The 27,492-nt window shown below is 43.7% G+C and overlaps 2 protein-coding genes across 2 annotated transcripts in view; one reads left to right on the plus strand and one right to left on the minus strand.

Annotated features, from left to right (window-relative positions):
- Window positions 1–925, minus strand: part of LOC121927999 (hydroxymethylglutaryl-CoA synthase, cytoplasmic-like) — a 5,411-nt gene extending 4,486 nt beyond the window's left edge. Inside the window, exon 1 of the mRNA XM_042462159.1 lies at window positions 773–925. Within this exon, the coding sequence (XP_042318093.1) occupies window positions 773–819 (47 nt within the window). The 5' untranslated portion in view covers window positions 820–925. The remainder of the gene's footprint in view (window positions 1–772) is intronic.
- Window positions 1–27,492, plus strand: part of LOC121927995 (hydroxymethylglutaryl-CoA synthase, mitochondrial-like) — an 82,257-nt gene that overhangs the window by 20,096 nt on the left and 34,669 nt on the right. The gene's annotated exons all lie outside the window — the stretch shown is intronic.

The following is a 27,492-nucleotide window of genomic DNA, read 5'->3' on the forward strand; positions in this document are numbered from 1 at the left end:
TATTACCATGTGTATGAGACATTTTGGGTGGCAAGGATGGAGGATACAGGATGCAGAGATGGCATTAGGTTGCATTTGGGGTTGAAAGCGGGCCAAGGGAAGATCATAACCTGCACTGACCCAAATACCCACACACACACACACACACACACACGAGATTTTTAAATTTGACAAATCTGTGCATACTGGCGCCTGGTTCTTTTTTTAAAAAAGGAGGGAGGAAGCACACTTCTGATGGCCAATTGAGTGCTGGAAACGTCACCTATGACGATCGCAGAAACTAAATTTGATTGACAGCCAGGCGCCTTCATTTTAAAACCCGATTTCTCCAAGAGGGCATTCAGGGTTAAAATACCCTGATTGGTAGTCAGTAGTACTTGCTTCGGAGGGATTCAGGTAGAGGAAACCGAAGCTTCCAGTTACGCCAGCGCAAAGTGCCAGTCTGATGGAGCCTATGCCTTGCTTCTCCTTTTCACTGTATAACAAAACCTCCGGAGAACATGATCACTCCCACCTAAGCTCCTACTACTTGGACCATTAACCGGCCATCCCTGTTGGTTAGAATCAGATCTAAAATAGCTGACTCCCTTGTTGCCTCTTCCACCTTTTGTGACAATGAAATTGTCTTCCAGGCAAGTGAGATTGTAGGTTCCTTCATTCTGCAGGAAATGAATACATTCTCAGTCAGAGGGAGAGAAACTAAAGCTGGTCGCGCAGTATCACTGAGAGAGAGAGGAGAGAGATTGAGAGAGAGAGAACACGTGCATCTTACTGTGCCAGAAGAGATGCGAGGCAGCCATATACAGATGGCGTGTACATATTGCCATTGCGAGCAGAGAGGAACAAGGAGGGATTGTTTTCTGGTTGAACAGCTCTTGGCTAGCCTTCTGAAAAGCTTTGTCTACTCCTTGCTGGAGTAGGTTCTTCCAACTTAACATTTCTAAAAGATAAGAAGAGCATTTAGTTCTGTCCCAGATATGAGTCTAGGTGGCCCATGCTGCATATATAAATATAGGTGGATGGCATTTCACTAGGCATTTCTTTTCTTCCACATATACTATCAAACACTTGCTTATAATTCTTTAAATAAATGAAATGCTCATGTTCAACTAAATCAATTTATAGAAGGAGTTGTTTTATGAAACTGGGTTTCCCAGAATTGTTGCACTGGATTAAGGTAGTGCAGATAGAGAAGGAATTTCACTTCAGTCTTTCATCCCACATTCCACCTGGCTATGGAGTCCAAGGGGCTGAGAAGGTCTTCTCTCTGCTGAGGGCAAAAGTTGTAAAAAGTTCATGATTTTCACTTGCTTCAATGTTCTCCAGTGTAATTATTAGTTTTCTTGGTATCTAACTTTAGTAAGTGTGATGCACAATTTTACTCTTCTGCGTTTTCAGCCTACACTTTTTCTTAACTATTTATCCTATGAAAATAAATTTTAAAAATTACAAATTTTAATACAAATATCAATAATTCACATTTGTCTACTTGCAAACATTAAGAAGAATAGCAAATTATACAATGGGGAAATTGTATACAGTATGGTGGAATGGGTATGCCCAACCCTTATTGCTGATGCTGACTATGGGACTCTTCAGATCGGCCATTAAGGCCGGCCTGGGGACGAAGTTGGGCCATCAAATCCACATGATGAAGGCCACGACTCTACCCCCCGCCCCCAACGCATGCTGCTCCACATGGCGCATGGCATCATGGCGCTCCTCTGGCACTGCGTCTGCATGACCACAGCACCGAAGGAGTGCTGCATAGTCACACCTTCGCAGCTATCGTTCCTTTTCCAGAGTGCAAAAAGGAGCTGCTTTTTGCTGTTCGTTTTTGCACCCTGGAAAGTCTGGACTGGGGCTGCAGCGTGCAGTTGCTGTAGTCCCACTCTGGCTAGAAAGGGGCGGTGTCACACCATCCTTAGGGGTTGAGTGTACAGCCCCTATATGAGAACCATTTATTAGAGAGCATATGTGTCTGACCATATGGACTCAGCCAAGGCACTTAGTAGATGCAAATCCATGTCCTGATTAGTCTGCAACCTGAATTTAGACAGTGAGGGTGATACAAAACAAGGCTTACTAGGGCGAATGTATGCAAGCAGAGATACATGAAACTCAGCCTAAGTCATTAAGGATGAGAACCTGAGGTACCAGCATGATGGCTGGAAATTGTCATACCCCTTTGAAAGCTAAGTCCTTTATGAACTTTAGAACAATATACCCTCCTATTAGCCATCCCGTCTCCTCACAAGGCCCTTCCACTCCTTGCAGTTACAGCTAACATTCAACTATTCATATATTTTTTGGCCTTAGGGGAGAGGAAAGACAGGCCCAACGCCATCGGGCCTGAAGAGAAGAGCCCTCCCCTCCCTCCTTCCAACTGTCATCTTTTGGTCCTTAGAGGGAGTGAAAGGACTGGCTTAACACCATTGGGCCTGAAGAAGAAGAGCCCTCCTTCCAGTCCATCTGCCTTGGTCCAAGTCTCAGAGGGAGAGAGAATGCTGCACCTGATCCCCCCACACACACCATTCCCTTCTCCTTTTGTCGTGTTCTTTTTAGATTGTAAGCCTGAGGGCAGGAACTGTCTATTATCCCCTCTGTTGTAAGCTGCTGGATTCCCAGTGATTGGGTGGTCTAAATAAATCCTAAATTATTATTATTATTATTATTTATTATTATTAGAATCATTGAATCACTGAGTGGGAAAAGACCACAAGGGCCATTCCGTCCAACTCTTTGCCATGCAGGAAGTACAATCCCAGCCTCTTTAAAAATCCCAAGAAGCAGCCTTCACGACACTATGAGGCAGTATTCTACTGTTGAACAGTTATTAGATGAGAAGAATTAAATTAAAATTAATAAAAATATATTCTTACCTCACAGAAGAGAGCCCTCTCCATCCCAACTGTCTATCAGACCTGGGGGGAAGTTGAAAAAGATAGGCCCAATTCCATCAGGCCTAACTGTAAATTACTGTAACTAATGTGCTCTCTTTATTTTATTTTATTGTATTTATTTATTTTTTTGTATTTTATTTTATTGTATTCTCTATATTTTTATTGTTGTAAACTGCCTGGATTCCTTGTGATTGGGCGGGCTATAATAAATAATAAATAAATATTATATTATATTAGTATTTTATTATTATTATTATTATCATCTAACGGTATGAAAGGACATTAAATAGCTGTGTGGAACTAGGCAAAGGCCAAAGAGGTTGTTTGCGAAGATAAAGCAGTATTGGCCTTTGCCTAGATCCACACAACTATTTCAATGCCCTCTTATGATTATATTACCTTCCCTGCTGCTCTTTTCGCATGCTGCTGGAGAAGTGACCCTCGGCAGGGCATTGGACTTGATGGCCCTGTGAGGTTCTTCCAACTCTATAATTCTATGACCCTGGGGGCCTTTACTAACCTGAAGTCCTTTAGCCCTTGTAGATTCCACTCTCAGTGTTAGCACTGGGAGATGCAAGGAAGTCATTCAGCAACATGCGTCAGGACTTCTGTACCAGTTGCAGAATGGTGTGTGGAAGATCTGAACTGGAATCTTCAAGAGTACAGTGCTTGCTTTCCCAGCTGGCTCCAGGTAGGAGGGTTTCAAAAGATAAGATAAATGAAAATTCAGCAATTAGGTATGGACAGGAAAAGAAATGTGGTATAAGCAGACAGTACAGAAAACACAGACCCCTTCCTTTATTCTTAGGATAGAGGCATGCAAGACTTAAAGTTTATTTAAAAAATCAGTTGGCATGTAGGGACAGGCTGAACTGGACTGGGATCACAGAGGATATGAAGGGAGGCTTTAATCATTAGCCCAAGCTTGAGCCCCTGCTGGAGATGGAAGGGACACTGTGGTCAGAACTGAGGGGGTTCTCTCTTCCCCTGAGGTCAAAGTGTTTATTATACCATACATTCTTCCTGCAGCAGGGACTGAGTCCCTGTTTTTGAAACTTGGGAGGAAAGGAGATTGTTCTGTGGCTTGTGGATTGATTTAATAGTTAAATATGATCAGGTGATGAAGTGTTTAATATAAAAGAATGGGTAACATTAATTTAACAAAAAAAGAGGAGGGTCAGCTGGTACATCAGTCCAAGTCACAGAGAATCAGGAGGTGTCCATAAACAACAAACAGAAAGAAAGGGGATAGCCTTCTCCACCAGTTCTCCTAGCATATTTTTAAAAGGCCTAAATCTTTACATTTGGTCCCCCAAAATGGTAATCATGCCTCTCTGAATCAATGCCCTCTGAATCTTGGTACAAATTGCCAGTTCACCAGGCTTTTAAGAGAGATTACACTGGAGCAGTCAAGGCCTCCAAAAACAGACTGAGAAAGCCCCTTTGGGCCCAGGATCATACTTGTCCCACCCCAGGATATAGGTAGAGCTAAAACAGGGCCACTGAGAAATAGCGGTATTGCATCCATCTTTAGTACATTTTATATGTTCATACAGCTCAACTATTCATTTAATAAAGTATCAGTTATTCTACCTGATCAGAAAACTTAAATTATGATAGCATGAAGGGTGGTACTACTAATATAGAAGGTCTCAAAGAAACAACACAGAAGTTTAAAATATGTTTGTATATTACATTCCTGAACTAAGCAAAACATTATTTCTAATCATCCTCATTTGTAATAAATCTAAAATAAGTCTTCTAAGGCGCGTTATAGTCCACCTAAAAGTGGCGGTCTGCCGGCGCTGCTGGTTGCTCCGCGAGGGAGCCGCAGCAGCCAAACCACACGGCTCCCGCGCAGAGCAAAAAAGAAGCCCCAAAATGGTGCTTCTTCCCGCGGCGCAGTTATGATGCCACGAGGCGCCAATGTGTGTATAAGTGCTGCGCGACATGCAGACACTATGTGTCCGGCACGTAATAATGGCGGCACCTGTGTGTATAGGACGCCTCAAGAGCCCGTCTGTAATGGGCCTAGGTAAGTTATAATAAGTCTTTAAAATTATTAGCTATATTCATTCTTTCCTCTCAATTATGCAAAAACATTATATAATGACAGTACATTTATTTACCTATTCATTCCGCTGTAGGGAATTGTTTCTGTTTTAGTACTTAGATACCAATTTTTGCAGGTTTTTTTTTCCAGACTGTATACATTTTTTGCCCAAAACAAAACAGGATTCTTCTTAAAGTTCCTTGTTACGTTCAGACTATTAGCAACAAGACAAAGTCCAACCTATTCCATTCCCCACCAAGACAAATTATTTTGGCAAATTATTTTGAGTTATTTTTCCCAGGCCTGGAGTTACATCTTTCTCGTGCATGGGAAGTTGATTTGGCCACATAATGCCTGACACTTGGAAATTGCTATGAGAAGGTCAGTGAACAGAGGAGCAAGGAGTCCAAAGCAGATGGATGAGAAGCTCTTGAGCAAGATGGGACTTTAAAGGATTATTGAGAAGCTAACTGACTAATCTGACAGCTGGCATCATGTGCCTGTGTGAACTATGGCCTGCAGTATTTCCTCACTATTTAAGAAGTCTAACTGTACCCTGAGGATAGTAACTCTTCTGTAGTCTTTAAGCACTCACAGTCATTTTTCTAATCCCTTGGGCAGTCATATTTCACAATCTTTCAACAGTATTTGCCTACTCCCTTGAACTTTTCCCCACATATTCTATACAGCTTTTCACCTGAACTGAAGTACACAGCCACCAGTAGGAGAAGCAGACAACTCCTTCCAACATGATCATGTCTGAGAATTTTTTTTCTGCCCCTCTCCCCAATTTCTATTCACAGACACCTGTTAAGTGTAAAGTATTCAGATGATACATTAAGATGTTTAAGTTCCTTTCTTTACACCAGCTAACAAATGAAGTTGCCTTATATTGAAGCTGGCAAATAATATGGCTATCAGTATTGTTGAGATAATGCCAGTGATCTTCCACAGTTTAAAGATGAAATTTATCCAACTCTGTGTAAGAGATGCTACACAATCTGAGAACCTCTGGGTACAAGGCATCTCATTTTCACAGGGGACCTTATCACACTGAGGTTATTGGAGCTAAGATCAGGGATGAGTGCGAATTGAGTGATCCGAATTGATGTTATAATGTAGCTGTTTTATCACACCTGGTTGCTGTTCCGTTGCCCTTCCGAACTGAGGGGGAATTGAATCCAATGAAGTCACGTGATGCAGATTCAGGCAAAGCAGAGTGAGTGCAAATTGTATTTCCACACCTTTGCATACCATGGGGATTCAACGATTCGAATTCGGACCCTTGCACATCCTCAGTGGGGCCCTGAAGGCATCCTGAACCTTTGCACTTCCGGGGTGAAGAAGGGAGCCTGACTCCACTCTCCACTTTCACGGGAATGACAGCTATTCCCCCCCCCCCCCACTTTCACAGGAATGACAGCTTCCCTTTTCTTCCTCCCTTCTATTTTCCCATCCCTGGCAGCCAAATTCAAAGGGTCCTCTGTGTCAGAGCCCCCTTCCATTTCATCCACATCTATATCTATCCTCTTGTCATTTCCCTCATCTATTTCAGCAACATATATCTATCCTCTTGTCACATCTTCCCCTGCATCCTCCTAGACCCCGATCTGCTCCCTTCCTTCACCCTGTACCCAGCAAGCCCCGACTGCCCCGGCAGCCCCATCCGCCCCCGACCCCCACCTAAGCCTCAGCCCCTGGCCCCAGCAACGTATTTATCCATCACCACCCGACTGCCGCTGCCGCCCCGAGTCCGGCCCCAGCGACCTAGCCCATCACCCCACTGCTGCCCTGGCTCCTGATCCTGCCCCCAGTGAACCGTCCCATCACCCATCAACCCCCGACTAAATCTGACTCTGCCCTGCCCGCCCGATCCGGCCCAGCGATCTAGCCCATCATTCCCCTGACCGCCTCCAATCGCCTGGCCCCAGCGAGCCTATCCATCAACCCCCCTACTGCCTCGCCCTCTGACCTGCCCGTGACCCTAGCCCATCCACCCCCACGCCTCTGCTGCCTCCCGATCCTGGGCCCAGGACCGAGCCCATTCAAACCCCTCCCCCCTGACTGCCTCTGCTCCTGATCCCTGGCCCGTGACTATCCCATCAGCCACCCGACTGCCTTGCCTCCGATCCTGGGCCCAGCGACCTATCCCATCACCCCTGACTGCCTCTGCCTCCCAGCTGCCCAGCGACTATACCATCATCCCTGACTGCCTCTTGCTCCCCATCCTGGCCCCAGCGACCTATCCCATCACCCCCTGACGGCTCTGCTCCCCGATCCTGGCCCAGCAAATCTATCCCATTATGCCCCCTGGACTGATGTGTAGGTATATATGCTGATGTGTGGTGTGGTGATGAGGAGAGAGGAGAGAGAGACGAGGAGAGAGAGAGAGAGCACTGGCTGGCCGGCTGCGCTGCAGAAGGTGCAGTGGGGAAGGAAGGAAGGAGAGAGAGAGCTCAAATGGAGCCCCAGTTGCCCTGAAAGCGGAAAGGGCCACGGAGCAAATGGGGCAAATTCCAGCAGGGCATATGGGATATTTGCAACCCGGGGGTCTTGTGATGGTGTTCAAGAGCATCAGCAGACTGGAATTCCACACCAAGAACCAATCTCAGTGAGTTCAACCCAGCCTCAATGCGAATCCCTCAATCCACTATTGAGCGGCTCGCCAGAATGACAGGACCAGGAAGATTCAGTTCAGAACCCCGTGGAAGCCCCACAGAAGGACTCCCATTGAAAGCAACCAGGTGAGAAAACATGAACGTCTAACGTGAATCCCGCATCACCAATCTCACCGATCTGAGCTCAAAAAAACCCAGTGTGGATAAAGTCCTGGTCAGTAATTCTTGGCTGGACGGATAAGCTATTTCCTGTCTGTGAAATGCTGTGTTACTTCAAGAACTGCTAGATGTTGAAGCTGGAATTTCTGCCATTGAAGCTCCCTTGCACAACAGGTAACCAAGTAGGCCGCAGGTTTGTTGAGATTTCAGGCGCAAGCCTGAGAACCTAGGGATGTGGCCTCCCAGTGATAAGTCTTTTCCAGCTCTTTTTAACGTTGTCTAAATACTGCTTTTAACAACACATAGATTGTAATCCACCCAAAGTTTCTTCCCAGTCTCTCGTGAACAGACAATCTAGTTTTTGACCTATTGAAGCACTAGAGTTTTAATACAGGGATTGTAGTCCGCAACAAACTTTTCCAAACATATCCTCCCAAAAATCAGCTTTTAATATTTGATCCTTTAATCTGTACCCATAACCTATACAACCCAATGAACTAAGCCCAAGCTCAGTAATGTTAATGTGGCTTCAACCAATACGGTCATGAAAGGAAGGTGGGAACAGAATTGGGAAAGTTAAGAAGAATGGAAAAGCCATAAAAACAGCACAAAGGAAGGAGAAGGAGATGATCTTGCATAGAATCCTAGATTCTAAAGTCGAAGAAGCTGCTTGATAGCTGACAACATCAAATATGCAATATCCACAGTGTTCCCTTCACTACCAAGCTGGTAAATTTTATCCAAAAGAGAGAGACAGAGAGATAGACAGATTGTCGGCATGACTTTTTTCTCTGAAACCCATGTTGACTTTTTTGTGATTATGGCATTCCTTCTAAATGTTCACAGATTATCTGTTTTAATGATCTGCTCTAGCATTTTCCTGGTATTGATGTCCGACTAACTGGTTACGCTAATTGTTGGGATCCTCCTTTTTTCCCTTTTGAAAAGATGGGGGGGACAATGCTCTGCTGGGACTTCTTTCTGTTTCCAGGCTTTCAAGATTATAGCCAATTGGCTTGAGCTTTACATTCGCTATAATTCAGCCATGATCAGTCATAGGATATCTAGCAGGATACCAAGAAAGATCTATGAGTAGGATGATGGGGAGAAGGCAAGAGGGTGGTTGTCAGGCTGTGCAGAGGTTCATTCGCAAGTCAGCCAGTCACGATAACAAATCCACGAAGTGACATAGAGTCTTAACTAAGAGCCAGTCCAAGATAAAAAAACAACAAAAACAAAACACTGGAAAACGTAATGCTAGTCCAACACGACAGAAGGATGAAGCAACAAGCTTGCCAGGGGGAGAGTGGATGGGGAGATTTATAGGCAGCTCTGTTTCAAAATCTATGGTTGTTTAATTATGTCAGTTTCTCCAATTTAAAAACCTCTGGGAGCAGTTGGATGTTTCTTTGCTACTTATTTGTTCACTTACTTGACGTCTATTGATTTCAGCACCTGGCAGCATTTGTATGGGGAGCCGCAGCCCCCACTCCAATCTCAACCTCAGCTACGTGGAATCAGGGACCAGAGCATACTTACCAGGACGCTGCCGTTTTCTGGAATCATTCTTCTCCTCTCTATGAACTGTTAGACTCTAAAGGATGAGTCTATACTACTACTCCAACCATTTATTTTCCCTTTTGTGTGTAGTGGGACTCAGATTTAGAGAGATTAGTGTGGTGCGTGAAACTGGCTCACCATGTGTGATGCTGCTTGGCTCAAAGCTCACTTGATACTGTGTTCCCGTTCTGCGGCATTCACCCTTCAAAAAGCGATGTTGACAATTGGGCATGTCCACAGGAGGGCCACAAAATGGTTGAAGGGTCTAGAACCAGCTTTTGAATTATGCGGAAAGACTTAGATAGCTAGGTATGTTTAGCCTGGAAAAGAAGCGATGGTTAAAGAAAGTGAATGATAGGCCTTGTTAAGTAAATGGGTATTGAAGGTGGTGTCACATTGAGTTGCGCGCAAGGCTTGTTTCTGTGCTTCAGAGATGACTAGAACACAGGAAAACACTGGATTGCAAGCAAAAGGAAAAGAAGCTTCCATTCCTAAACATGGGAGGAAAATTCCTGGAACAGTAAAAGCTTGTTTGGACAATGGCGCACACCTCCTCGGGAGTGTGATGGAGGTCCATTTTTTGGAGGTCTTTAAACAAGGCGGATGGTCTCTGTTAGCAGTGCGTTTGATTGTGATTTCCTGGCATGCAGGAGGTTGACTGGATGGCCCTTGTGTCTTTCCAACTCTAATGATTCTATAAAAGGCCTGATAATACTGTTGAAAGATGTTGCTTTTGTTGTAAGTTCAATTTGGTTTGGAGGGTCACAATACAAGGCTCGGCGAAACTCGGCTTAGGCCATATGGGGTTCGAAAGACAAAGGATATTGGAAATTTAAACTGCGTAAAGCAACTCTGCTTCCAAATCCGGTATGCTAGGTGAAGCCAAGGCCCCTTTCGATGGGCAGGAAATATTCATTTCTCAAAAGTGTCTCTGTACGGTTACATCTCGAAAAACTGTAGATATGCTGTAATAGGTAATTGTTTAACCCAATAAGAAAACATAAAAGAAAAGCTGCACAAGGGGGATCCGTAAACATCATCACTCTTCGTCCTGTAAGGATTTTGTTGTTAAAAACATCATTTGCCATCGTAAAGGAAGCCAGAGGAGCTGTGAAGCTTACATTAATTGTTTGTGCATTTTGGCTGCCTATAAAAGACATCTCTCTTTTGTGGGATTTAGTTTTTTTGCTGTATGAGACCAAGATGGGCTACCCCTATAGGTAATATTAAAGTCAATTGTTTTAACAACAAACAGTGTGTGCAACTGTGTTCAGGTTCGGGGAAATTTTTTTAAACTAGGAAGAAACAAGGGAAGAAATTCTGTGAATTATTTTGGCAGGATTCAAGGAGTGGCTCCCCACCAGAGCCTCACTCCCCACATGAGTGAATAGCAACTAATCAATCACCATCCCCAAGTGCCTGTAGCTAATAATCAAATTCACAGAACACCATCCCAGGTACTCCATCTCCAATCCAGTACGCCAAGAGCTAACTGTTAACGGATTACACCTAGTGCTGTCATTAAGAAATTCTTATTTTCATGGAAATATGCAAGAACAATGACTGCTTTTCATGAGTTAATATAAGTTCACTCTTTATCTCACCATGCACCACGCCTTCATGTACGATAGCTTAGGAATGATAATTTTTATGATCAGGGTGTTGTTAAAAATGTTTTTAACTGAGTTCAGAAAGAAAGAACTTTAAGGGAATGTTAAACAAATCCGGGCTAGAAAGAGCACAGACTGGTCTGTGCTAATCTTTTTTGAGGATGGATATTTACTATTGCCCAATAGAACCTACACTAAGTTCTGGTTTCACAGTTGTTTTTTCTATAGATAGCAATGGCTTTGTGGTCAAGAATATCCCCCCTCCAAACCCACACACACGTCCTCACACATTGTTAACTGAACCAAAAAATCCCTTTCCTTTCAGCTACATGTATCAAGCGACACTTGTTTTATTACTCTGGCTGTTGGCAGCTGCTACAAAGCCGCACTTTTTATCATTGTCAAGTCCTCAAGGCCCACAATCTTTGGTTTCTTTGGGAAGGAGTAGGTTTTTTAAAAAAAAAGCATATATAAAAATGTTAAACATGAATTAATTATAAAAATGAATTCATTATATATTTAAATTTTAGTAACATTCCTCCCAAAGCCACAGATACATGTGAACAACTCCCCTTGTGTTGATGTAATTTAATAAATTATTATGAATAGGGTACATATGTTGAGCAGTAAATGTATTTAAATGACTTAAATTGATATGATATGGACTATTGAATCCTGAACTAAAAGAGACTAAATTATGCACGATGGGCCCTACAGAAAGGCAAAATAAAGCTGGGTTCATGTCACTTGTTTGGAGGTAATGCTGTTTAAATGACACACGCATCTAAGAGGCCAGAAACTGCGACAAGGCTGAAGCTTTTAGCACAGCTTCTGGCTCTTAGGAACACATACATTCATTTAAAGAGCATACCTCCAAATGAGGCGAAGCAGCCTTATTTTTGGCCGTCGGGTACAGGCTCGATGATATCACTATCCTATAATACAGACATGTGTGTTCCATTCCCCTCCATCAACTAGGATGCACTTTGTACTTTGCTGCCACTCTGAGGCCAAAATACAGCCTGATTTGAAAGTAAAAATTTAGAAGAACGAAGTGTCTACAAAAAGGACGGTTGGGGTCACAGCAGCACGCATTGAGCCACACAGTGCCCACCCTGCTCTATGGGTGAAAATTGGTCCTCTGTGGCAATTCAGATTCACAACAGTGGCTCAGTCCACTGTAAATCCAGTGAAATGGAGGAGGCCAGAAAGATTAATTTCTCACAAAATAATGAGGCAAACACGAATTGCAACACTTTGCCCCATACTTCTGCTACTGTGTCCCTTTCTTCACTAACACATCAAGTAATTATTAGTTTTTATTCTTCCACTGCAAATTGTCTTGGTTGTAGTTTTGGTCTAATGGTAATTGGATTCGAATGTACAGCAAAGTTTGTTAGATCTAAGACTGCCAAATGCAAAATTCCCTGTTGCGTTCTGATAACCATTCATTCAGTTAAATGCAATCCTGATGTATTTTGTCACATGCTGTCTGCATGTAGGCAGATTAAGGGGGGGGGGGGAGGGGAAGCAAATTGGCCACCGGTTGTGTACTGGTCGGAGCATTGGCCTTAGAATCATTAGGTTGGAAGAGGGGCCATCCATGGAGACCAGGGGTTGAAATCCTGGCTTAGCCATGTAAAAACACTTAAGACCGTGGGCAAATCACACTCCTTCAGCCCAAAGAGGAATAGCAGTGGCAACCCTCTGAAGACACTTCAAAGAAAGCCACCATGATAGGGTTTCACCCAGGTTTCAAACCCGTAAGGTCAGAAATGACGTGAAGGCACACGACAGCAGATTGAAATCCTTTAATGGTCAGTACTGCACTTTATGTTAAGCGTTGTGTTGGCCACTATATGTTGTTCCCAAAGTGGATAACTCTTGGTAAAGTACATTTAGATATTCAGTAACTTATACTGATCAAACAGATAAGGTCTTGGCCCATGCAAGCAACACAAGAAGGACAGGAAAACTGCATCATACATGCTTGTGAAAGCTTTGATACACCAGAAGCACCTAGCATTTGCACTTCAGGCGCTTTCCAGACGCATCCAAAGGGCGGTCCTGCTGCACCGGTATTTGCTGCGCAGAGCAGCTGCAGCGGCCAAACCATGCAGGATGTTCCACGCAGCAAAAAGAAGCTGCAAAAAGCGGCTTTTTTTTTGCGGCAACCATTATGACGACACGCGAAAGTTGCCAATGGCGCACTTGCGGAATCCTATGGCGCCGAACAATCGGATGCTAAGCGTCCACTACGTCAAGATGGTGGCACCCCATGTGAAATGGCGCCGCCATTTTGTACGTGCTCGGTGAGTAACAAGGGTTTAGGGGTTCTGGAAAGGACGCCGCTTTCTAACCCTAGTACGTGCCTAAGCACGTACTTTTTGTGGCCCCGTGCGAACGGGCCAATATTCTAATGTTTGTAGACTTTAAAAACAAATGAAATTCAACACGTAGAGAATGTAAGATACTGCACTTTAGTGTCGGAAATGAAAGCACAGATATAGGATGGGGGACGCCTGGCTGAATGACTAGGTGTGGAAAGGGTCTAGGAGTCCAAGTAGAACCAAAGTTTGAACATGAGTCAACATTGCAATGCGGCAGCTAAAGAAGGCAATTTTAGGCTGCATCAAAAAAGTATAGTGCCCTAATCAGAGAGTAATAGTGGGCCACTGTACTTCTGCTTTGGTCATCCCCACCTGGAAGATTGTGTCCGTTCTCATGGCGCCACAATTCAGAAAGGACTTGGAAACTGGAGGGTGTCCAAAGGAAGGGCAACCAAAAAGGGAAGGGTCTGGAACCATGTCCGATGAGGAATGACTTAGGGAGCTGGGGATGTTTAACCTGGAGAAAAGAAGGTTAAGAGGTGATGGATGATACCCTGTTTTAGAATTTTGAAGGGCTTTCATATGAGTAGGGATCAAGCTTGTTTTCTCTTTTCTGCTACTGGCATAGAACAGTACCTGAACAATGGAGGCAAGCTGCAAGAAAAGAGATTCCGCGCTCACATTAGGAGAACTTCCTGACAGTAAGGGATGTTCGACAGTGGAGCAAGCACACTAGACTCCCTCGGAGTTAGTGGAGTCTCCCTTCCTTGGAGGTCTTTAAGGGCTAGGCTTAATGCCTCTGTGGGTATGCGTTGATTGAGGATTTCCCGGTATGGCAGGGGGTTGGACTGGATTGGCCCCTGTGGTCTCTTTCCAACTCTATATTTTTATATACAACATCCATGTGATAACTATTAGCAAAAGATGCGGTTAGCCTACGGTATTCGGATTTAGAGCACCTTGGGATAATTCCCCTAGTTTTACCAAACAGATCACTGAATAAACTCCCTCACCAATCAAATGACGCTGTGGAATGGCCAAACTATAAGCAGATGTAATGTCTGTGAAGAACTCTAAGCTTGGTCAACTTTAACATGGCAGGAAAGTGTTTGCAACACTTCCAGCCATGTTCTAGTTATCTTTGTCTAAAGCTGTCCAGCATTCCTTCCTGGAGACCGGAGTGCCTAGAAACAGTAGTACGCCACTGTAGCTACTCTCGAACTTTGTGACCCTCTGCCACACGCTCTAAATGGGGGCTATCCCAGTGGCCAAGTTCGGGAAACTTCAATTGGTGCAAAACATGGCAGGCCAGGTTGGTCGCAGGTATATCTAGAACAACCATAATACACCTGCCCTAAAAATTTCTCATTGGCATCGAATTAGTTTCCGCACGGTAAAGGTGCTGGCTATAACCTTTAAAGCCCTACAATGACCTGATCCAACGACCGTGCAGAGCATCTTCCTCCACAGAAGCCACCCGCACACTCAAGTTTGCTCGGGAAAATTTGTGCAGCCTAAGAGACCAGATTGCTGCAGTAACCCAGAGGACGTTTGCATCTGCCCGCCGCTCTTAGGCTATGGGAACGCCTGCGGAGCAGATCTGTCACATTACCACTCGAGAAGGCCTTAAAATGGCTCTTAAGATGGAAATCTTCTTTCCAGCAGGCCTCCCCTCCACTGATATTGATTGGCCCCCATCTACCCTAAATGGATAGAAGTCGACCTCCATACCTTCAATTTTAGATAATTTTTTGTTTTTTTTTTTGTTCTTTTTTTTTCTTTTAATTAGTATTTTATATTGTCCCATGTATTTAGATTGTTATTGTTTTTAGTTTATTCCTTTTTCTGATTGGGAGTGGGGTTGGGGTAGGGCGATAATTAGCAATGGTGCATTTTTATAATTGTTCTTTCTTTTTGGTGTCTTTTCTGTCAGTCTGCGCTTTTGTTGTCCCCTGCCATCGATCTGCGGGCGGAGCGGCTAGAAGCAAATAAAAAAGATATTATTAATTCTTCCTTAAGCAAGGGGACTCAGCTTTGTCATGTATTATTTTCCCTACTCTAATAGTTTTTACATTACCAGAGCCCCTGAGGCCCTTTTGGAAAATAGAGTGGAAAGGGGGGACTCAGTGGCAAAAACTGATGGCCCCGAAGAGCGGCTTTACTGGCTGCCCCGTTGCAGGTTGGGGCTGCACACTGCATGCACACCCCCAACCCGGCCTTTCCCTGGTGCAAAAAGGAGCAGAAAAAGCTCCTTTTTTCGCCAGGAAAAGGGCGTTTTTGCCACCACAGTGGCGTTTCTCGTGTTTTACATGCTGCGCTGCCAAAATGCAATGGATCCATGCAGATCGAGCCATGTGGCTTCCTGCAGACTGGGGCATGCTTGCTGTCTGCCGTGCCCCCGATGCACCGAAACTGAAACATACCCAGCGTTTGATGCTGTAACAAAGGCGGCAAATAATATTTAGCCATCATTAACAAACGTTGGTTTCCAGACAACGAAATAATACTAGCCTTGCTGTATTCTGTGCTAGTCAGAGCCTATCTGTAGCATTGCATTCAGTTCTAGGTACCAATTTTAAAGAATAGAGACATTGTAGGATGGCAACAAGTACAAGAGTGTATAAGAAACCATATGAGGGAAAAGTTTGAGTGAAATGGAAATGTTTCACCTGGTGAAAGAACACCGAAAGGGGCAGCATGACTGGGGCATCACAGAGAACAAGGGCAAGGTTGTGTTTCTGCTGTGCAAAGATTAGACACAAGTCTAATGTTTAAGTACAGTAAGCAAATTTGGATTGACTCTTGAAGGAACATCTTGACCTCAGAGGAAATTGGACAATATGGAACCCTGGCCAGAGAAAATGGGTGGGGTCTCGTTTCTCTGGATGCCTTCAAAAAGAAGCTGGACAACTCCGCAGCTAGGGTACTTTATCTGCTGGATTTCAGCACTGACAGCAGTTTGGATGCAATGGCGCCATGAGGCCCTTCCAACTCTATGAATTCTAAGATCTATATAAAATATTAGAATCATCTATATAGTATTAGAATGCATATATTGTAAATATATTAGAATCATCGGGGAGGTTTCAGTGTTTAAAGGCAACAACTCCTTTGAAGTAAGAAGTGCCTGGCAGTTAGAGTGATGCTACCGGGGTAAAAATACTGAACCCACTGCAAAGATCTGCTGATGTCCATGACCTTGGTTAGGCATAGCAAGGTGCATACTGTTGGACTCCCTTGAGAAGGGCTGGGAGGGACTTAGCTGGGTTCTGTAAACCAGACTTGAGGATCTTTCAAAAGACCAGTGAGAATTAGAAAGCAGTTGCCCCTAGTTCACCTTGACTAGTCAACCACTGCATGAAATGTTCCGGCTCTTCAGCCACACAAAGTGTTGCTCCAGTGAAACGGGCCCTATACAGAGACCACTGTGGCCAGCACAAGTTTCACAGTCCTGGCCACAGACAGTAAGGGTCAGCAATGGCTGACTTGACAACTCAGTCACAAAGCATAAATCATAGACTGGAAGAGACATCTATTGTACCCCACCTTTTATTTTCAGTAACGTATAATATAACCTTCCTCTGCCATCGAAAATAGGATAACAGAATTGGTACCATAATTAAAATTGACACTGCAGAGCAATCAAGTTTAATGTTCGCGTTAGAATCACAACTTTGAGACTAAAATGAAAATGTATTCTTATTTTTTTTAAAAAAATTCTCTTTAAACAATCACAACCATTCTTTTTTCCCTTTCCTTGTACGCATCGCCAAACCATTTAATCTGTGTTTTTACTTGGTAGATGCTCCCCTGTCGGTTGAGAGATTAGTGTGGTTTTTCTTTCTATCTGGAGCCGACATGATCAAAAATCACTAGTTCAAGTGATATCTCAAAGGATCTGGGCCATGTCCGTCAAATGTAGGGGCAAGTTTTTCTTTTCAGTACATTTTGAACTATGTAACAACAGAATGCTGTCTCTCAACCCATTTGCAAAAAATTTTTTTTTTTTTACCAAAGGAATATGTTCCAAGGGCAGACAACAAGCACACACTGAGGACACTTAGTATTTCGGGTGACTTAGCATCATGAAAACATTGTATGAGATGGGCTTGCACCACTTGTCTAATTCCTATTGATTTACCCAGTCAGAGTAGCCTGTATCCTAATTTTAATCTTTGCGACGAGTATTAACAAGAAATCTAATGCATGATTTTTGTGGACTACCTCACTCTTTCAGTCAGATGCGTTAGGAGTTCGGCTGGAATTTTAAGCATATATAGAACACAACAGGGTTGAAGCTGGACATACACTAGGAGGGACATTAAAAGTAAAGTACTGCACTGATTTGAGTGTTGGCTGTGGCACTGGAGACCAGAGTTTGAGTCCACAGCTTGGCCATGGGAAAATCGCACGTTCTTCTTTGTTCTGTGTTCTTTGTCGTCCCTTCTTTATTTCATTGGTCTCGAGGTCAATGTTCCTGATATATTTGTATGTGAGTGGTTTTTAACTTTTTGAAAATTAAATAATAAATATTTATTAATTAAAAATCTACTGATGAACAGTGTGCAGTCACAATCTCTCAGCCTTAGGGGAAGACAAGGTAAAAACTTTGTCTCAACAAATCACTTGCCAAGAAACTCTTAATAGGCTCACCTTAGGGTTGCCATATGTCGGAAACAACTTGAAGGAACACAACGAATAACTATTGTGATGTTTGGCATTATGAATGTTGAACATTCATATACACGTGTCTGAGAACAAAAACACTTTGCACTGATCCAGTCGGACACATGTGCAATGTAAGAAGGAATTTTTGCACATTGCATTCAATCCCTTGAAACTCACTTGCAATATATTAGAATTTCCCAATGAATGTAGCTCATCATATCTTTTTCTCTAATAACCTTTTTGTCAGGAATTGGCTAATCCTGCATGATATTGTGCTGGTTAATCCTGTAATCATGTGTTTGATCCACTGATATATAGTTTCAACTGAAGGTATGATAAGATTCTAATACCTCACTTAGAGGTTTACCTTTAATAATGATATGCTGTGGGATGACAAAATATAGTGATAGGGTTTACTTTCAGTGTTTGTGACATATTTTGATATAATATATGTCTAACTGATATGTGGGTGATAATCCCTTTGATACACAACCTGATATGTATGCTTTGTATAGAATCTGTTGTTAGGGGTTGGTTGACAAGTGTACACTTTGATATATAGGTATATTTCTATAATTATATGATATATGCATTGTTCCTACTAGCTGAGTTTGTTTGAAAGCTTGTTTGAATTCTCTTGGAGGAGGATGCAGATATTTGTATATGTTAAGCAAATAGGTAACATATTTGTTTAGTTAGAGATATAGTTATATAACTAGCAAAAGTGGATCCTTTTGATATATTTTAATATGTTAACACACAGTCTAAGGTAGCTTGTCAAAGAGGGACTGAATCACAATGGGGTTTTGCCGAAAGCCTTGGTAAATAAGGAATGTGTAGGGTGTTTTCCCTTTTGCTTCTGAAAACCTCTGGTTTAGCAACTACTGCTGTGTACAGAAAACTAGGCAAGCTGACCTGGGAAAGAAGGAAAACAATCAAAAAATATCAATTATTTTGAGACAGAAACAATTGAACCCACCAATTTCATAATTGGAGCAAATGCTTTGATGTAGGTTGTACGTAGGTTTCCGTTCTGTCCAAAGTTCCTGACTAGCTGCATCTCCATGACTTCAAGTAAACAGCTTTACTTGTCTCCAAAGAAGCTTATCTACAGGACTGTCTGGAGGGGAGAGTTCAACTATTTCCTGACAGTTTGGAAAACTCAATCGATACTGATAGATGCAATTGCATGGGAGCAAGACACTACTCTATAGACAGCATGTGGAAGAAACTCCTGGGGAGTGACATGGGGTACTGCAAGCAGCCGACTGGCAGTCCCAAGACTAGGAACTAATTCCTTTGGGGAACTTCACAGTCATCATTGGTGAGGTGGGAGGCACAAGCCTGAGACCTCAGGCTGTAGAATCCACACCAGCGGGACTGTTTGGAGTCATGGTACAAGCTGATTCGCAAGCAAAGAGGAAATGTCACTGACCATTAGAGTTGGGACGGGGAGGTCCTGGGGGGAGAGGGGGCACACATGCATCTGGAAGAGGAAGACACAAAGGTCAGGATCCTCTCACTTGAAAAAACATTATGTCCATGGGGGGTGGTCCTGGAGTTGCTGTGGGGAAGAAGGATAGCAGCAACTTGTGGGGACGGTGCATATGCAGCCCCAGACCAGAGTGGGCCTAGGTCGATCCGCTGGCAGGACTGGGGATGCCACTGCATGCACCAGCGATAGTGACAATAGGACCAAACCACCAGTCCCATCCAACCAATCCCTCCACCGGTGCCAGGGGGACCCACAGCCACTGGCAATCCTGCAGCACAAGTCCTGGAGACCAGAGTTGCAAGGCAATGGTGAGCTGGGGTTAAGGTTCTATGGAAGTGGAGAGCTGCCATTCTTCCTCTCCTTCCACAGGGTGCTGGATTGTATGATATGTGGAATCACTTCTCCACTGGGGCTTTGAAGGGTGGTAGGTGACTACCCACCTGGAGAAGAAGCGCCAGAGGGCTGGTATACCACCTCAGGATGAGGGAGCACTGGTTCTGAATGAGCTACAGATCGTCATATCAAGGTTGTTAACAAGGTTTGTGAGGACCTCTTCTGTGTGGTGAAAGCCCACTCACAGCTGGTAACCTTACACCAGGGGGCCCAGGGGAAGTATGGTTTAGGACAGGACGCCCGACAAAAGGGCGGCCTCCGACAGCCTTTTTCCTCTAGAGGAGGCCACGGTCCCTCCGGAGAAAAAGAACCTAAAAAACGGGTTTCTTTTTCCCTGCGGCTGGGCACTACAAGTGTCCTACTGCAGGTTGCCATTACAGCACTGCCACGCCATGTTAGGGTTAGGGTCCTTGTGGTTGCCGCACGTCCGTAACCCTAAAATCGGCGCCAGCATGGTGGCATTTGGGCGTCTGTTTCGTCCCTACTTGAGGATTCTGAAGTTTTGCAGCCCAGACCACTGACTGCCAAATGCTACTAAAGTGTCCAGAACGAGTGGGAACGCGCCCCGCCTCGACAACAGTAAATAAGGCTTCAGTTCTGTGAGCCATAAATTATTTATTTCTTAGTCATGAAGAGTACATACACATCAGATAAAAGCATTTTCAAATGGTCTTAGCTCCAACGTACAAATGGAGACTTAAATCATTTCACAGTCCGCAAAAATAATTAGTTTTCCTGCTTTCCTAGAGAAACTTCATCTATTGTTTCAAATGCTAGGCAGTTGAGTGAAGGCCTCAAAAAGACTTTTTTGAACCCAATAACTATTTACTATCATACCCACTACAATAAAGACTGTATCACATCATCATACATCATACATCATACCAGAAGGAAAAAGATCCACACCTCAACATTAGAAGGAACTTTCCTGACATAAGGGCCTGTTTGACAGTGGAAAACCTTCAATTGGAGTGTAAGTGGAGTCTCCCTCTGGGAGGTCTTCAACGGAGGCTGGATGGCCAAACTGGCGGGGAGCTTGATTTGGATTTCCTGCATGGCAGGGGGGGTTGGACTGGATGCCTTGCGGGATCTCCAACTCTATGAGTCTATATCTATAGTATCATAACACTTCAGCTTGGCCCTTCGTTGTCCGCAGGGGATCAGTTTCCAGACCCCCCCCCCCAAAAAAAAACAGAGCTCACGCATATTCAAGCCTCATAGGTTGCATAGCCTGGTCACATGCACCATAGGACTAACGGAGGTCACCCCTCCACGGATATTGGAGGGTCGGAATCTCAAGTTAGGAGGGTGACTGTATATATCCAGGGTTGTACAATGTCAGCAACATTTCTGTTCACAGAATCAAACTATCCGGGTTTTGGATCAAATGCATATCCATAGAAAAAATGTGTAATGCCATCCTGCGCTGTTGACCTTGGTGCGTGCTAACCTGCATGCTCCACTCACCTGGTGGACGCTGCCAGACTGCTTCTTGTCGTGCAAATCGTCCCCAGGTACCACATCCAGGCACCTGTTCCCCCTTGGGAAGGGGAGAGAGCTGGTTGCCCCTGCTGTAATGGTACTGCCACTGGCTGGCGTGACGGCAAGAGGGGTCACCCCTTTGTGGAAGCAACTCGGGGAGCAAGGGAGCATTTGCTTTGGTAGGGCAAGGGGAATATTTTAATATGTTTTAATGCATAACTTTTACTAAATTTGTGATGTTGGTATTTGTAGTTTAGGTAAGGGAATGCATGTGTAGTTGTGTATATGTTATGGTAATTGTTTTATGTCATTGTTTTTTTGCATTTTTCTAAACCGCCATTGAGCCTTTGAAACCAGTATCATAATCATCATACACATACTAATAATATCAATTAGCACATTATCCATGTCACCTACATCTCAGTTTACCCCAGCTGAGGGTAAAGCCTCCATCCTCCATTCTTGTCATTCCCCCCGCCTGTTTTCGACAGCACACATCTCAGTTCTCCCTTCCATTTGTAACCCTAGCCTCCATCGCTCATAGCATACAGTACGTGGTCAACTATGATACAAAACAGGAGTCCCTGCAACAATATATGGCAAGGTTTGTGGATGGGTGCATCGAGGACCTCTTGGATGGGCCTTGTTGCGGAACGCCCACCCACCCTGTGTGGCCCTGGTCCTTCTGGGTGGAAAGGGGAGCTGGTAAAGAAACATATAAAGTTGGACAATAGTGCAAGGTTCTAACTACCAACCCCTACATCAAGAGGCAACCCACAAGAATGGGGCGCCAGATAAGGAAGGTTGAGCGGACAGAAAGGCATGATGCAGAAATTGGAATTCGGCTGGCCTGATGGCAAAGGAGACGCCTGGTAGCCAACTTGCCGGAAAGGGGCACCCACAAGGCAACAGAAGAGAAACCCATGCTGGCCCCCAATCGGCAAAAAAGAAGCCCATTGGAAAAGCCAGTGGGTACAGCTAACTAGGGAGCACACTCTCAAACACACACAACAAGACAACTAGCGGAACACAACCAAACCATGTTACACCCAATGCTTAAGTTCAGTGCCCTTTGCAAATAGTTGGAAGACAAACATTTTGCCACTCCTGCTACCCCCACCAATGTTTTTTCTCACATAGTTCTGCATAGGCATTCTTTGGGGGTGTAGGGGAACAGACCGGCCAAAGTGGCTTTAGAAGAGGTGCGATTCAGGGATGACAACTTTGTGGAACTGTAGGCCAGTGTCCTACCACAGGAGTGTTTGGGGGATCACATGAGGTGCAACAATGCAAGGATAGGGAGAATGAGTAATCAGGAAGGGACGAGAAAGCTACTTCGGGTTTTAACAGTGGGTAATTTTCAATGTTAAATAGTACAGGTGGAGTCCTGTGGCCTAAGTTTAAGGGGGAATCACAGTTCCTGGAAGCTTCTGGCGGGCATATTACTCCTTTTTGCTAGATCAGTGGGTCATTAAATCGAATAGATGGAGAAATATTCAACAATTTTGGTATAATCCAAAAAAACTCAATTATAGTAGTTATTTAAATCTTTAATACTACAATTAGATGAGATATAATGAAATTGGATGAGCTTACAAAAAGTGCATTAAATACAGAACCCCAGAAAAAAAAAAAACCCCTGGGGGGTTACAAATCACTAAAATCAGGCATCTTTTAATAAAGGCATGTGTGGGATCATAGGGATTTATTGGATTGTGTGGTCTTTTTTAAAGGGCACTAAGCTCCATATGCTAACCCAGCATTATGCACCCTATTTGAAGTGATGGACTATGCCGCTGGAGCCAGGCTTCAAACTCCTTGCTTACCATGGATCCCACGTGTTAACCTTTGTCAAGTCCACTTTCTCACTCAGAACAAGGCAAAAGGGGCCACACTCCCTCTGTACACATCTTGTAAGAGAAAACCCTGTGATAAGGTGGCCATAAAGTCATAAACAACGGAAGGACACACACCAATAAAAAGATACATCCTAATTGGGAGAAAAAATACATGCTCGTTGGACTTGTTCTACCCTGGTCCGCACTTTGGCCTTGTGTTTCCTTAATAAAAGAACATTTGCATTAAACATGTAACTTCCTGAACGCTAATGAACCAGTGGGAAAAAAAATTTGACGAAGAAGATTCTTGATTTTTAGAGTAGAAAATGGAATGGAAGACGGGGTATGGAGGTAGATGCCAGCTAGAGTATTTCAGCAATTAATGTTAATTTTAAGAGGCTAACAGAAGTGAGAACAGCGTAATCAGACAAATAGTTTCCAAGCCTGGCAATGCCATTATTAAAATTTCTCATTATTTTACTATGGGTATGGGGCAATGAATAGGGCTTCCAATGAGGGCGGTTTCAGGGACCTGAACACACAGAATTCAAGCAAGATCACCACACCCTCATGCATCTAGATATGGTTTTACTGGTACCACCCCTTGTTCATAGAAAGCACATTTTGGTGGTGACATCCTCTTTATTTCCTCCACCATGTCTGGAAAAGCATTGCCACAAAACCTGCAAATGTGAGGGCCCATGAAAGCGTACTGAACAGCTGAAATATACCTGTGCTTGATGAGCACCAATGTAAATATGTTCAGCGAAAAGATGACTCTTTCCTGTGGTACGGAACAAAAGTAGGAGTGCAGGATTCATGATAGATGACTAAGACAACATTTTCAAAAAGCCAAATCCCGTAGCCATTTGATAGGGAATATAGAGAAATACAATTTAATATTAGGTGATAACAACAGAATAAAGGCAACCAGTGGAATGGCAGAATATTAATACCGACTGTGGAGTAAGACCAAGTTTATGTATAAAATGAAGAAGTGCAGAGGACAATTAAAGCAGAAGATCCTATTCTTTGTCGCATGTAAGAGAGAAATAAAATAAATGGCAGATGGGGGTGTTCAGAGAACAATAAAGAAAACATTTTTTTTCCTATCTTGCTCAACACAATCAGTATATCGCAGGCAGGCCAAACGATTTGTCCATTGATCTACGGAAAAATGGTAAAACAGAGGAGATGTAAGAACTGGGAGACCCAGAACGAAACATTTAACCGTAGTAAAGTCCATATGGGTTTTGATGCAGTCTTACCAAAATTGCTGCGTAGCAAACATAAACTGTGACAGTTGAAAAGTACAGGTGTCCTAGACAAGGGTTTACTTGCAATATAGCAAAGTAAACCGTAGTATGGAAGATTATGTCTGGGCATATTTTTTGGATTTAGTGAACATTTCCGCAATACAAAGTACGCCCAGGTGATATTGTTTAAATCGCGATGACACTGCGTATGCAGGCGTGGTGCCAGTACAACTGGGTAAGATTTTTTCCAGGTGTAATAAAACAACAAATATTCAGAGCTGATTTTTCCAGAGCAGCAGAGGGCAGAGTAACAAAATCTAGGCATTGACTTTTTACAAAAAAAACTCTTTTAAAACATCAACGAAAAACCTGGATACATAAAAAACAGACACACATACTAAATAAGTGCCTTTAGCAGACAAGCCAAAATAAAGCGGCTTCGAGTCATCGTGGAGTATGGGTGGTGCACTGAATGCATGCGTCCTAAGATTCCTATGTCGACACCACAGCCCCACTCCCTTCCGTAGTGCTGAGCATGGCTTTGGTGCAACTTCTGGCCTCTTAGGACACGCATGCATCCATTGAAACACCATACCTCCACTAATGACCTCGCAGCACTTTATTTTGGCTGTCTGTAACGAGCCTACATTAGGCAAATACAAAAAGAACAAACATACATAAAACACAATACAAACTATACAACAACTATACTACACCAATATATCACTTCCAACTTCCTTTCTGCAGTTATAAAGTGGCTTCTGCATTTCTACCCTGGTAACTCAGGACCCAAACAGACAGGCCAGAATAAAGCTGCTTCGGGTCACTTTAGAGGTGTGCTGTTTAAATGATGCATGGGCCCTAAGAGGCTGGAAGCCATGCTCCAGTCCTGAAGACTGGAGTGCAGCTTTAGTGCAGCTTCTGGCTTCTTAGGATGCACGTGTCATTTAAACAGCATACCTCCAAAGTGACCCAAAGCAGTTTTATTTTGGCCCATCTGTTCGGCCCCATAAACTAGTACATGCATGCAATGTTGACTTGCAACATGTGCATTCTCCTATTACTTTCCTGTTGTGCCTGGACTGATCTAGTGACCTCTCCTCCCTTATATCTTATTTTACATGACAGTTTCATATGAGACAACACATAATGATTCAAGTCATGGGTCCAGGTGTGATTAGAATCATCTGCCCTGTTCTTATAGATCTCCTCTTCTCGTGAAATCACAGCCCATTTGTCTTTTGAAAATCTGATGGTGTATTCATTGATATCTAGAGTGTCATTGTTGTTTTGTGCCTCTAAATCATTTGTAATTTATGGTGACCCTAAAGTGAACCTATCATAGAGTTTTCTTGGCAGGTTTCTTCAGAGGGGGTTTCCCATTGCCATCCTCTGAGGGTGAGAGTGTATGATTTACCCAAGGTCACCCAATAGTTTTTTATGCTCAGGCATAAAACCCTGGTCTCCAGTGTCATAGTCCAACACTCAAGCTACTACACCACGCTGACTCTCCTTCTTCCTTTCCTCGGTGTTTTTTCTATGCTACTGGAATCATCAATGGATAGTGATAATGAACAATGTGATCCTGCAGTTTCTTTATTAAGGTTTTGTGGACATGGTTGCAATTCTCATACCTAGTTAAGAACAGATAGTAAGTAGAAATGTTGATTTTCCTTTCAGCAAGTTTGTCACTAAGCCTTCTCCAGACTGTATTATCCCTTCCAGGAGTTTGCCCATTACTTTTTACTTCTGCTTCCCTTTCTTCCATGAGGAGAGACCTCATAGCAGAAATATGAAATGGGCATGGTCTTGGCATTGTATCATAAACTGAGGAAAAGATAGGAGAAACTTAGCATTAACAATTATTTTGATAGGTCAGTAACTCTCTACAGTTCACCCATTTCCCATGTGAAATTGCTGCTGCGTGCCACCCAACCATCACCTGTCCCTCGACCGTTCTCTGCCGGCCGATTTTAGTAATAAGGAAAGCTTCCATGGTACCAAAATCGCCAGGAGAAGTACGGCTGGGAGATGGGGGATGTTTGGGTGGCAGTGCAGCAGCAATTTTGTGTGCGATAAAACCCGTTTTTCCCTGTTCCAGTTTGATCCCGTCCAGTGCCCGGATCGGACTGAAAAGTGCATGTGATAAATTCCCAGGATTTGTGCTAGCCCAATGCTGCAGACCTCATTGAGTAGTTCAGTAACAGGTTCCCCATCGTCTTGTATTCCAGGACATTGCAAAACTTTGGCACAGACCTGTTGAATCAGAAAATGTTGGAATTGTGAGGTTTACAGGAAGCCTTGGCTTGAGACACTCATTATTCAGTTTTGGGGACATTACAAAACATGGGTGATTTGTTGTAAAAAGTTGCAAAACTTTGGCACAGGTTTGGCGCCAATCTGACAATGTTGAGTTTTGCAAACTTTGGTGCTGGTTTGAAGGCAATTCCAAATTTTAGGGTTCAAAACATTTACTTGGAACCCAGGAGTTGAGGTTTGGGTATCTGAATTTTTGGGGCTGTTGCAAAACATATTTTGTTGTTGTTGTAGTACGTTGTAAAACAATTGCAAAACTCTGGCACATGTTTGGAAGATATAGAACATTACATGAGGGATATTCTATTGTTTGTTTCTTTTTCCTTGTAGGATCAGAGCAGCTGATGGTCCCCAGCTCTAAGTGGAAACTATCCTAGTATCTGTTGCTGTGGTGGTGTGCCTTGAAGTTGTTTCCAACTTATGATGACCATAGGGTGTTTTTTTTTTGTTTGTTTGTTTGGAAGCCTTGCTCAGAGGAGGTTTACCATTGCCTTCCCCCTGAGACTGAGAGCATGTGACTTGCCCAAGGACACCCAATAGGTTTCATGGCTGAGTGGGGAATTGAATCCTGGAGGCTTTCTTCACTGCCATTTGGGACGTCCGGAGGACGTCCCATTTTAAAAAAGGGGCGTCTCTTTTAGACGCCCCTGGGCCTAGTACGGACTCCGTCCGTACAAGATGGCGCCGGCCCTTCTACATGGCCGGCGCCATCTTTGCGTATCGGACGCTGAGCGTCCGTACGCGTCGCGTCCTTTGTGACGTAACGAGTGTGCCCCTGGCGCCTCGCTACGTCGCAAACGCGACAGAAAAA

Source organism: Sceloporus undulatus, chromosome 4 (genome assembly GCF_019175285.1).
Source record: "Sceloporus undulatus isolate JIND9_A2432 ecotype Alabama chromosome 4, SceUnd_v1.1, whole genome shotgun sequence".
Taxonomy (NCBI): Eukaryota; Metazoa; Chordata; class Lepidosauria; order Squamata; family Phrynosomatidae; genus Sceloporus; species Sceloporus undulatus.